The sequence below is a fragment of the Schistocerca americana genome, chromosome 2 (genome assembly GCF_021461395.2).
Source record: "Schistocerca americana isolate TAMUIC-IGC-003095 chromosome 2, iqSchAmer2.1, whole genome shotgun sequence".
Classification (NCBI taxonomy): Eukaryota; Metazoa; Arthropoda; class Insecta; order Orthoptera; family Acrididae; genus Schistocerca; species Schistocerca americana.
The window spans coordinates 246,468,459-246,482,171 of NC_060120.1; the positions used below are offsets into that span (position 1 = coordinate 246,468,459).

Genomic DNA, 13,713 nt, shown 5'->3' on the forward strand with positions numbered 1-13,713 from the left:
ACAGTAAAAGTTTACCACTCTGAGAAAGTGGCATAATTTGTGGTAATTTTGTGGTTGTGAGATGTGGCAGATAAATTCCGTACATTGTGTAGTAGGCTGCATGCCATCACCATAACGGAATGGCCAAGGAAGGTAACTTCAGGTTTCTGCAGCTGACACTTGGCATCACTGATCACAATGCCAAAATATTGCGGTGTATTGAAAAGAAATGTGAGCTGCTGCTTATGTTCATATGGGGTAGTGAACAGACGAAGATACCACAGAGGTATATGTAACTGAAGGTGAACTTGAAAAGACTGTTGTCTATAACTCTGCCAAATCTGTGCTGCTTTTGTGGGCTGTAGGATACTTAAAGAAAAGTCCAAATGGAATGATAGTGCTGTCTTGGATGTGTTCTCCTTGTCCAAAGAATTTGCAAGTAAACATTTTTACAATCTAAAACAATGAACACAGAGGCACCTGCTATGGTATGGGTGAAGTTCCGAGTGTTTGGGATTGGATAGCTGTCCAGAATCGTAAGGGTGTCTATAACTCAGTAACTGCTGCAAATTGTATACGTGCCATCCTTTTTTGGGATGAGATAGATGGGTGAAGCCCAGGGACTATTGGTCTGTCTGATGATAGTCTTGAGGCGGTGCCATGAGGAAGAGGCACTGTACTGAAGCTGTTACTGTCCCGACGGAGTGTGTGTGCATGGGTGCCTCGGCATCCGCTGAACTGTTTATGGTGGCAGTATTGGAAAGATGTGATTGCTTGCATGTGCAGTGTTGCAAGTTAGATTGCATAGCATTAAGATTATCTAGATCTGAATGAATTTTGGGCACAGGTCACAGTTCCCTTCACATAAGATGAGCAGCTCTCATCTGACATCTTCACGGTACTGGGTTATCTGCCGTAATTCCAGCTCCAACTCATGGTTATCGTGTATTTTGATGAAATTGGGTGGCTGTGGTTTGGTATCTGTGAAGGCAGTTGTGTGTATGGTGGTGGTCCGTCAGTCACACCAGTAACAGGTTCTCTGCTGCTACGTGTGGAAGAGGTCCCTGTGCCAAATCAGAAGAAAGATATGTTGAAGGAAATCTGCTCCCAGTACAAGCTCTCTGATGTTGCTGAATAAAACGTGCTATGGGAAAATGTCCTTCAGTCTGAGGCCCAAAGTTCGAGAGGCAGTTCCTATAACTGTGACGCGAAGCATGCTTGGAATCAATAGAGGTGTGACTGACTCTGCCTGCCTGGGTGCAGAATATTGTTGACAGCCATGGGTGTTTCCAGAACAAATTTGCTGATGTGGACCAGGGGTGTGTTTGTTTGGAATGACTCAATGTCGCCACTCCCGCAGCAATTGTGAGTGATGTTATTCTCGGCAGCACTTGGGGCAGCTCAGCAGCCTGTAGTTGCTATCATGGTGTGATCCCTGGCTGGGTTCAAGGTGGTAATTGATGTCTGAGAAATCCATGTATTGTTGATGTTGAAACACAGCTAGAAGCCTATCAGCCAAAAATTAATTTTGTTCTGTCATTTCTTTCTCATGTGAGATCATGGCCATCTTAACTGTGATGTAAATTGATGATCCGGTGTCCAAAGTGCATGGTCTGGCATTAGGGTTGAGTCAATTAATATTGATAGGACCTCCAAATCTGAGAAAGTGTCATGGTGCCTAGTCATTCTTTGTGGGTGTACTTTTTTACTTCGATGTCCTTGCTAACTGGTGAAGCAATGCTGCCTTTGCCTGTCCTATTTATCTGTAGTTGGTGGTGTCTGAATGATGTCACTAATGGTGTCAGCATACTTGCCTATATGTCTCAGTAGTGTGATGAACTTGGAGCAGTTGTCAAAAATACTGTAGCTGTGCAGAATACACTCAACAACAAGGAACCATGTTGCCAGTTGTTCTGTGCAAAAGGTTGGTAGTTTTGGATGAATTCCAAGTCAATAAGAGTTGCACAGAAATTTTGGCAAGGATGTGGTGGCATGGGAAGTTGGAGAGCACAGCCGTAGAAGATGAGGTCCCCTGGTCCAAATACAGTGTGGAAGAAAATCCCACAAGAGGTTTATCACATGGCCTGGGTGGCTGGGCTCTACATGATGTCGTGAATAGGTTCGGCAGAAATGTTCCTGACATGGCTGGTGTGGTAAACTCGGATGCCTTCCCAATATGTCTGTCTGCAACACACTGATGAATAGCGTCTTGTTGGTATGAAAATATGTTACACTCATTACCAAAATTACCCAGAAGGTTGACAGTCATTACAAATTGTTCATGTCAGTGGTCATTGCTGATACCAACAGTACAACACAGGAAGCATCACTTTCATGCCTCATGGTGTGACAAAGCAAGCTGGGATCTCTTTACTTCCTTTCTTGTTTTGCCATCTACCCCCTTAAATTCATTTAATTTCATTTTGCCTAATTACCTTTAACATACTTGAGAATAATCTGAATTTCCATGAAAGAGAAAGATTAGCCCTCGGTCTCAAGAAATATAACACCAGAACTAATTCTGTGCCTAATTTTTTTGAAAGTAATTGATTTACTAATTTATTTTGACTATTCCTAGTTAATATATTTTGTTATATGGTGAAATCAGTAATTGTTTTGTGACCTAAAAGCTATTGTTGACTTATAAACAAATACAAATTCTGTACTAATTATAAACAATTGGAAGAAGAACTACTAGGATTCTTAAAGAATTTATTTGGCTCTATTAAAAAACATATTATTTGATTCCAAAATAATTACCAGGTTTATTAAAAGCATTGTTTGCATAACTGTATCTGTTAATTTTATTATTTAAACAAATAATTGGGCATAACTTTTGTGATAGAAGTAACTGTTAAAAAGAAGGAATTTTTCGATAGATCCAGTTAACTGAATGAGTTGTATTTTAATTGTAGTTTCTGTAACTTAAACATTGAACAATGTGTAGTTTCAGTACCTATTATTGTGAGGATGTATAAAGGCCCGACTTCTGATCCTGAGACTGTCAGTCCGTGACTGATCTTCAGATGGGAAGTCTGTTTCAGTTAGAGGAATAATAATGCATTAACAGTGAAATTAGTGTACCACAAATAGGCCATGTGTTAAAACAATGACAGTGTCTGTTCAGTTTATTTGAGAAATAGTGTCACACATACCTTACTGTTCTTCAAGAACTGTGAACTGTGTGGTTAGGTTTTTACTTCTCATAGATGTTCAGCAGCAAATTATTTTAGCAGTATGCTGATGTTTGCCTGCAAGCTATTAATGAGGATTATCATTTACCAAAAGTGAACTGGCCATATAAATGTGTAATATTGGGGGTTGTGAACAGTGAATGTAAAGAGCTGTGAAATGCAGCTGTGCAACTGTTAGATCATTTACAGCAGTCAATGTTGAACTTCCAACCCCCCCCCCCCCCCCCATTTTTTGGCCTGTATAACAATGCAGTACGTCGACACCGAGGACTATCAACGAAGAAATAAAGCAGGCGAATGTCACAGTGGGAAACATAGATCATTCTTACAGATTTGTAGCGCTAAAGGAAACAGTAGGAAAGTCACTTCTTTACTCAGTGAGTTCATCAGAACTTTAAATGTGTGATGGCTCCACTGTGGGCATATAGGATAAGTGTGCTGAGCAATCTGCAGTAGGTGCTGACATTTGTTGCAAGGTAACTCAACGCGGAGAGGATCCGGGTAGGGACACTCGTAGTGAATAGGGTAAGCAACAAGTGCAGGTAATTACACTTAATTTGCCAAAACTGCAGTACACAGGAGAGTGCTTGCACATACAGCTGTTATTCAGAGTGAACTGCCACTCAAAGATAATACTGTAGAGGTGGTCTGCCCTGTTGATCAAAGAGTTTGCTAAGGCAATTGATGGTTGAGTCGCCACAAACTTCTGCTATAATACAATCCTGAAATTCCCAAAAATTGCTTTAAAATAGCCAGATTTCTATTGAATTAACTGATTAAGTTTTGATGTCATTTCTGACCTGTACATCTACACACATTATCAACATTGCAAATTTGCTTACTGTTCAAGTTTTTTTGAGTTCTTAGCGCAAGTTGGCATACGTGAGCATCTTTATGTATATCTTGCCATCTTATATATTATTGACTTAATAGTGTTAATTTAATTTTCTACAACTTTCCTTCATTTTGATATGCTGGTAAATTTTGTACTTTCAAGTTTATCTGAGTTAAACTGAAAATTGGGTGGAACTGTGAATAAATTTTCAGATTGGTGTAAGTGGAGGTATTGCAGCAACACTGGGACAAATGGCACCAAACACAGAAGTGCTCACTCAGATGGCTGCAGCTATGGCGGTTGGAGGAGCTATTGGTACAACAATTGCTAAGAAGATTGAGATTACAGATTTACCCCAGTTGGTTGCAGCTTTTCACAGGTGAGAATGGTGTTGTGCCTTTTCCAACTATTTCATACTTTAACAGCTTCATTCAAGAGATCAGGAAAGACATGTAAAGATATAAATTATGAATATGAGCTGGAATGTGATACTGTTAATCATCACATCAAAATTACACTCATAACAATGATTAGTCGTTGCTGGATTTACGTATGTCATATGTCATGTCATTGACAAAAATTCTAAGTGTGAAGGGCACCTGTTTCATTTGAAATAATATTGACACAATTTGTTTTTTGTCCTTATAGCACTTGATGAAACTAAAACATTCACTGGTGAAACATGGTACACATCGAACAACTAGGGCTAGTTGGAAATGCGGGTGTGGTGGCTTAGTGGGTCCTAAATTAATGCTTTGTTTCTTGCCTTCCTGAAATTTGTTAATGGAGTTGTGTACCATGACATAGCAAACAAAATACAGGGTGTCCATGGAAGGTACCCCAGTTATAAATTTTAGTAGTATCAGCTGTAAGCATTGTACTTTTGGTTCAGCTCACAATAAAAGAGGAATTCAAACAGATTTAGTTGAATGCTTATGTGAGTATTGCTTTGTTGTTTTGCCATTGCAACATGGGCAAAATGATTACTCCTGAGCATAAAGTGTTTTGTGTTCTGCAGTTTGCTAAGAATGAATCTGTAATTTCAGTTCAAAGTGCATTCCGTTTAAAGTCTAAGTGTGATCTCCCATGTGGCAAGAACATCTGCTGATGGTATACTCAATTTGAAACCCCCTCAGCGGCTCAGCATTCATTTGCTGAGTACGAGCTTGTGACCCTGGGGTTCCTGAGCCGGGGACTGGTAAGCCCTGCCAGCCCTCTGTCACTGTAAGCTCTGGGCATGCTCCAGTGACCATTGTGCAGTGCAGCAGTGGAATGTTGTGTGTTATGGATAATGGGGGGTCTTGGCTTCACTGCCTGGACCACGAGGAAGGTACACACCTCAACCTCAAGGTGTGCTACATGCTAATGAGGTGAATGGCTGTTGAGGTAAAACAGTCTCTAGTTGGCAATCTCTGGGACACTTGCCACCCCCCCCCCCCACCCCCCCCCCCCCCCCCCCAGTTGCATAAGGCTTGCTAAGGCATGCAGGGCTCTGCCTGGGTCGATGGTTGTTTCCCCAGCATCTTGTGGGATCCCTATGGAATGGTCTCATCAAACTACTACTGCTTACAGGATGAGTGTACCATCAGGTAGTACCTACACCCACTCATCAAAGAGAGCTTGGTTGGTCAGCCCTCTTGAAAAGAAGTCTCAGAATCATAGTAACAGAGCATTAGAGTGCCGTAACACTTCCACTATAATCAAGCAAATAGGGGAACCTTTGAGAAGGTCTCCCCTTTCTGCATTCACAAGGCATTGGGAGGTATTGCTGAGTCTCTAAAAAGTGTCAAACAACTTTGTAATGGAACATTTATAGTTAAAACTGCTAATTCAACCCAAATATCTAAGCTCCTGGGATGTAAGGCCATAGATGACCACCGAGTTGTGTCGGAGTTGCATATTAACTTCAGTGTGGGTGTGGTTACCTGCTCTAATATAATGGAGGTGGACCCCGCAAAGTTTACTTGAAGAACAGAAAAATATGGGCATCATGGAAGTGCAGAACTGTATGAGGAGAGTCAATGGCAAATTGGGAAAATCAGCAACATTTATTCTAAGTTTAGTACTTCGGAATTACCTGAACATATCCTTGCAGGCTATATTCATCTTTTTAAGGTTCACTCATTTGTTCCTAACCCAATGTGATGCTACAAATGTCAACGATTTGGCCATTCCACTATGGGATGTAATGGGAGGGCTACATGTGGCAGTTGTGGAGGCTCAGCTCATGAACAAGGCAATTCTTGTACACTTCCTCTAAAATGTGTGAACTGCTCTGGGGATCATCCAGTGTGGAGCAGGAAGTGTGAGGTTTACAATGAGGAAAGGAAAATTCAGGAGTTGAAAGAGACGCATACCCTATGGTGAAACTAAAACGTACTTCCAAAGCTATGCAACCTCTGGTTTTCACAACTTCTTTTGCATCAGCCCTTAAGATGCCAATTGCCAAGTGTGATGCCTCCACACAAACTCAAGACCACAGATTCAAGTGCAAGTACATGCGTTTGTCATTGTGCCTGTGCGGGAAATGCTCCACTTGCAACTGAAATCGTTGGGAAGCCATCAACAATGGGCTTACCACCTGAGCCATGAACCACTACCCACCATCAGAAGCCAACTAAGCCATCCACGCAATCCAGGCAACCACCTCTTCCCTTCAGTAAAGAAAAACGTCCTTCAAAAAATAGTTCCAAGTCGAAGAAAGTGGTAGTTAAACCTTCAGATCAGTGAGCTCTCTCCCTCTCTGATGGGGACTATGCTTAGGAGGATATGGACTTCCAATTGAGGAACCGGAAAGCTGGGAACTAGCTAACGTTCCCCCTGACCTCCCCGGTAAATCACCGCCTCCAAGGGAGAAAGGAAAGAGCAACCATCGCTAAACGACGACTTCCACAGGGTTTTCTGTATTGGAGTAGAATTTAAATGGATATCATTCACGTTTGGAAGAATTAGAGCTCCTGGTCCTGGAGAAACTGTTCTGCATCTGCTTACGTGAAATGCATCTTAGTCACCGACGCATCTACATTACAGGGTTACCACCCATACAGGTGATACTACTGAAGACAGGGCTTAAAGTGGAATTGCTGTCTTCATTCATGACTGATGCCTTTCCTCTTCTGTCCCTCTTCCATGGACATGCAAGCAGTTGCCACAAAAGTTCTCCCAAGGCAGTGTCCTCAGTGTCACATTGTTTGTCATCGCTATCAATGGCATTTGCTTCACAGTCAGGAGCCCTGTCAAATGCTCTTTGTTTGTGGATGACTTTGAAATCTTGTGCTCTTCCTCTGATCTTATAATGATGATGAGGCAGCTACTGCTGACCATTAGGAGGCTGGAAACCTGGGCCAGGACAACTGGTTTTCGGTTCTCACGCAAGAAGACTACATGTGTCAATTTTAACCATGTCCGTCGAGGTTTTAACCAACCAGTGCTCACAGTGGGGAACAATATTTTATGTTTTCAAGGCACTATGTGCTTTTTGGGGTTTATTATTTGACTTGAAATTAACTTGGCTCCCACAACTGAAAGACCTACCGACAAAGGGCTTCTAGTTATTGAATATTTTGAAATGCCGTAGCAGAAAAACGTGGGTAGCTGACAGGTGCTGCCTCCTGCAGTTTTATAGGGCATTTGTTTGATCACATTTAAATTATGCCACCATGGTCTATGGATCAACCTGCCCTTCCTACCTCAAGATGCTACATGCTCTTCACCATGAGAGCATTTGGATATTGACTGGAGCCTTTTAGACCAGCCCAGTTCAGAGTGTGTGTGCAAAGGCCGGTGAACGACTACTCTGGATTCGGTGACATCTCCTTTTGGCTCGACAGGTGCTGAAAATCTCAGGGTCACCTAGGTCATTGACATTTAGTTTAGTGGTCCAACCCACCTTTGAACGGCTGTTCAGGAATCGGCCCCATGAAACCAAGCCATTTGGGAGATGTGCTACAGACCCTCTCAAGGATCTGGATCTATCAGGCATCAAAATTCACAGCCAGGGATGGAGTGCTTTGCTGCCTTGGTCTCTTCAGAGACCCAAAGTGATTTTAATCTTGACACAGTACAAGAAAACTTGTACGCCAGCTTATGTTTTTACAACTTTGTTATCGTCCATTTTAAGTATGTCCCACTGTTTCATTGTTGTTTACGCAGATGGATCCCAGCAAGAGAATGTCGTCCATTGTTCTGCTGTTTTCCCTGACAGGGTTTTTAAAGAGTCTGTACATTCTTTCCAGAATTCACAGACACCACTGAACAAGGTTTCTTGTTTGTTCAGACTTGCTTAGTGCACTGCAAGCACTTCACCAAATGTGTCCAGTAGACCAGCTAATTCAGCTCATCCATGACTCCTTACAGTGGCTCCAAACCCATGGCAAGGAGGTGATCTTTTGCGGTATACCTGACAACATCAGGATCCAGGGCAATGACATGGGGACAAAGCCGCCAAGGAAGCATGTCGGGAAGGTGCTGTCCATCAATGTCCCATCTCATTGAACACCATCATCTCATTTTCTGACAGATGCATCATGCGTCAGTGGGAGACTGAATGGTTGCAGGAGACAGAAAACAAACTGTGGTTGCTCAAATTGACCACAAAGGCTTGGTGGACTTCATGTCAGCCTCACCATTGGAAGGAGGTTCTGGTTACCAAACTGTGCATTGGACATAGCCCTTTGACACATGGGTTCATCCTCTGGAGGAGAGGATCCACCACTTTGTAAAGTTTGTGGTGTGCCACTTTCAGTTCAACATATTTTGTCAATGTGTGTCCTATATACTGATATTAGGGCAGTCCTCTGTCTTCATGGAGGTCTGCCCACCATCCTCGCAGATACTGATTCCAGTGTTACAAGAGTGGTGAAATTTTGTGAAATGTCAGGGCGCATCCCTAAATTGGTGGGGAAGGGAGATAGACTTTAATACGTTACAAACTGCTCTGCCTGTGGGGACAGCCTTTGTCCCCACCCATGAGTTTAGCATGCTGTCTTTTCGTCAGGACACTGATGACCACGGTGTTGAGCGCCCCTCACCTCAAATCATCATCATCATCATCATCAACAATTTGAAGAAAAACCAGATGTGTGTAGAGGTGAAGGCATGAGATGACCAAAAGTGTCTGAAGAATATGTTGGACCATGCCAGAGTTTATGTGACCTCCATAGTCCTAAGAAGTCTGTTCAGAAAGCAAGTCTACAACTTAAGTTGACAAAGTGGAACGCTTAAAGAAAACGTTTACCCTTGGATCCATATTGGTTACTGTTGGCAAGTGATGAGGCAACTTTCCATCTAATTGAGAAGGTAAATACCCATAATGTTCTTATTTGGGGTCAGAATATCCTCATGAACTTGTGCAGTATCGAATAGATTCCCTAAAATTAAAAGTTTTCTGCACTGTGTCCCAACATGAAGTATATGGACCATTTTTTCCAATGAAGCTACTGTAAGAGGGATGGTTGCAAGAATGGCTCTTTTGCCAGTTAGATGGTGAATCTGAAAACTTTTATCTGGCAAGCAAATGGAGCCCCTCCCCATGGCGTCTCTTTGTACGAGAGTGATTGAATGTTGAAGTCCCTGACTGTTGGATTGGTCATAATGGTCCATACAATGGAGTTCTCCACATTCACCTGACCTCACACCATGTGATTTTTTCCTTTGGAGCTTATAGAAAATTGTGTCTACATCCCGGCAGTAACTTAACAGTTTGCCAAAGTTGAAACACAGAACTGAAGAGGCTGTACTGTGCATCCCAAATTTTGGGTTTAGAATGGAGTTTATGGTCTGGTGGAAAATTTGTAACATATTTCTGCTACACATTAGGCAAGAAATTGAAGATCTACAAAACAAGATATTCTGTTACTTTTTAGCAACTCCTACAGTGTTTCAGAATTTTGGTCTCAGGGATATCAATCTGTACAACTCTAATAGTTATGTATAACAAATCTTGACTTCGCCAATACATAGACAATTCATAAAAACATGTGTAAAGTTGTAACAACATGTGTGAAGTTTCCACAAGGTAAACCAACAAAACCAAAATTAAGTCTTAGTGCCGTGCTTTTAATTCCACATGCCTCCACATTACCCCAGAATAATGTACATCTCCCCACGTGTGATGGAAACTTAATTTTATTTCAGTACCTTAATATCAAGTTTTTGAAATCTAAAGCTGCTGAACTTGCTATTCTGCTGAAAGGAAACAGAACAATTTTTTCCTCTTAATACACTTTGGATTATTACAAGAAGATATAAAAATGTATGTGCCACCATGTTTTAATTTAGTTACAAGCTTCTGCAGACCCAGGCAACATTAAGGGGATAATACAAGATTTTAGTTTTTGGTGCTTACAATTCTGATGTGAGAAAAAAGACATTCAGGAATGATAATTTGCTTAACATGTTGATCTCCCACAATATCTTCTTTGCCAATCACAGTTTTACACGGCATATTTCAGACTTCAATAATTTTACAAATCTGTATAAAAGAGATTTCAGCTTAGGGTTATCTTATGTTAACAGTCTATCAGACCACTGAACTGTGCAGAAAAACTGACAGTTTTGACTCTCTCCCAACCTACAGCTACCTCCACTCATATCCCCATGCCCCTGACTTCACTCCTACAAACACACCATACCCTATAATATTATCCCTCTTTCTCTGTTCTAATTCCTCTTCTCAGTCGGCCGTCAGCCACTCTTCCTGCCTCCTTTCTCTCCTCACCCACTTCATGCAGTACAATCCATTATGCCAATAGAGCTGTAGTGCTGGTTGAGACATTATTCCGAAGTAAGTTGCATCGAATGGCACATCCACATTAAAAATTCTTACTTACTACTTATCAGTGTTGTGAAAAGGATAAATTGCTACTCACTGTAAAGACAACACGTTGAGTTGCAGATGGACATGAATGAAAGGACTGTTACATTTGAGCTTTTGACCAAAGCCTTCTGCAGAAAAGAAAACAAAACAAAACACACCACAATACACACACACACACACACACACACACACACACACACACACACACCAAAAAAGTGTATATTAAATGTGTTCTATACGTGAAACCATTCGGAATAAGGCATATGTCCACATGATGATTTTTTTTTCAGATGAGCATTCCTGTCAAATCACTGAAAATTGACCATTCCTCCTGGGACATCCTGTACAATTTGTGGTTGTGTGTATTAAATACAGTCCTGGAAATTGAAATAAGAACACCGTGAATTCATTGTCCCAGGAAGGGGAAACTTTATTGACACATTCCTGGGGTCAGATACATCACATGATCACACTGACAGAACCACAGGCACATAGACACAGGCAACAGAGCATGCACAATGTCGGCACTAGTACAGTGTATATCCACCTTTCGCAGCAATGGAGGCTGCTATTCTCCCATGGAGACGATTATAGAGATGCTGGATGTAGTCCTGTGGAACGGCTTGCCATGCCATTTCCACCTGGCGCCTCAGTTGGACCAGCATTCGTGCTGGACGTGCAGACCGCGTGAGACGACGCTTCATCCAGTCCCAAACATGCTCAATGGGGGACAGATCCGGAGATCTTGCTGGCCAGGGTAGTTGACTTACACCTTCTAGAGCACGTTGGGTGGCACGGGATACATGCGGACGTGCATTGTCCTGTTGGAACAGCAAGTTCCCTTGCCGGTCTAGGAATGGTAGAACGATGGGTTCGATGACGGTTTGGATGTACCGTGCACTATTCAGTGTCCCCTCGACGATCACCAGTGGTGTACGGCCAGTGTAGGAGATCGCTCCCCGCACCATGATGCCAGGTGTTGGCCCTGTGTGCCTCGGTCGTATGCAGTCCTGATTGTGGTGCTCACCTGCACGGCGCCAAACACGCATACGACCATCATTGGCACCAAGGCAGAAGCGACTCTCATCGCTGAAGACGACACGTCTCCATTCGTCCCTCCATTCACGCCTGTCACGACACCACTGGAGGCGGGCTGCACGATGTTGGGGTGTGAGGGGAAGACGGCCTAACGGTGTGCGGGACCGTAGCCCAGCTTCATGGAGACGGTTGCGAATGGTCCTCGCCGATACCCCAGGAGCAACAGTGTCCCTAATTTGCTGGGAAGTGGTGGTGCGGTCCCCTACGGCACTGCGTAGGATCCTACGGTCTTGGCGTGCATCCGTGCGTCGCTGCGGTCCGGTGCCAGGTCGGTGGGCACGTGCACCTTCCGCCGACCACTGGCGACAACATCGATGTACTGTGGAGACCTCGTGCCCCACGTGTTGAGCAATTCGGCGGTACGTCCACCCGGCCTCCCGCATGCCCACTATACGCCCTCGCTCAAAGTCCGTCAACTGCACATACGGTTCACGTCCACGCTGTCGCGGCATGCTACCAGTGTTAAAGACTGCGATGGAGCTCTGTATGCCACGGCAAACTGGCTGACACTGACGGCGGCGGTGCACAAATGCTGCGCAGCTAGCGCCATTCGACGGCCAACACCGCGGTTCCTGGTGTGTCCGCTGTGCCGTGCATGTGATCATTGCTTGTACAGCCCTCTCACAGTGTCCGGAGCAAGTATGGTGGGTCTGACACACCGGTGTCAATGTGTTCTTTTTTCCATTTCCAGGAGTGTAAGTCTTTGGGGTGATAACTTAATGTCAAATCAAGCAGAATATATTTTGATAAAATAACATTCATTTCTTTCAGCCTTGTGGGTCTGGCAGCTGTGCTTACATGTTTTGCTACCTACATTCATGATTTCCCAACTTTTGGAATTGACCCAGCAGCTAATGTCGTGAAGACTGCAATATTTCTTGGCACTTATATTGGTGGTGTCACCTTCACGTAAGTATGAAATTGTTAGTAAGTATCATAAACTACAGCTTTCCGTGTTTCCTGTTTCAGATTATTTATTTTATAAAATAAATTAAAACACTTCTTAGGATTTAACTGAAATGGTTGCTGCAGATAACTCATTTTACGTGGCATTGCATTTGTTATTAGCAGTAAAGATAAATGTAAGTTGTTGCATTACAAGAAATATCTAATAGTCTGAGCTGAAATGTAATGACATAACTTGAATGGAATGACTTCCTCCATGCTGAGCAGCAAGGGTACAGAAAATATTGGTCATACAAAATGCAACTCATATTTTTCTAACATGATGCCTTGAAAGCCATGGGTAAAGGCAAGCAGGTAGTTGCAGTATTTCTCACTTTCAGAAACCACTTGATTCAGTTCAGTGTCAGTGGTTATTAATGAAAGTACATTCATAAAGGATCATCAAACAAAATTTATGACTGGATTGAGGATTTCTTGTTTAGCAAGATTGCAGCATATTTTCCCAGATGGGTAGTCATTGACAGATGTAGAAGCAACATTAAGTATGCCTAGGAATGTGTGTCATGACCGTTACTATTCATGTTGTATATTAATGATATGGCAGACAGTATTAATAACAACTAACCACTTTTGCAGATGATGCATTTATCTTCTTATGTATAACTGTACCGTAAAAACCTCACAGGTATCCAGATAAAATTTGATAAGATTTCAAAATGACATAAAAGGTAGGCAATTTGCTTTAAAAGTTCAGAAATGAAAAAAACTGCACTTCACAAAATGGAGAAATGTAGTTTCCTATGACTATGTCAATTAATTACAGTTGAAATTAGCCAACTCATTCATAAATCTGGATGTAACAATTTTTGGGGGTATGAAATGAA

General features: G+C 42.5%; 1 protein-coding gene across 2 annotated transcripts in view; it reads left to right on the top strand.

The window, feature by feature from the left end:
- The window catches only part of LOC124588991 (NAD(P) transhydrogenase, mitochondrial-like), a 232,158-nt gene that overhangs the window by 195,259 nt on the left and 23,186 nt on the right, over positions 1-13,713 (top strand). For both annotated transcript variants that reach the window (XM_047131514.1, XM_047131516.1), the window contains exons 12-13: positions 4,221-4,387; positions 12,695-12,832. In XM_047131514.1, the coding sequence (XP_046987470.1) occupies positions 4,221-4,387; positions 12,695-12,832 (305 nt within the window). The remainder of the gene's footprint in view (positions 1-4,220; positions 4,388-12,694; positions 12,833-13,713) is intronic.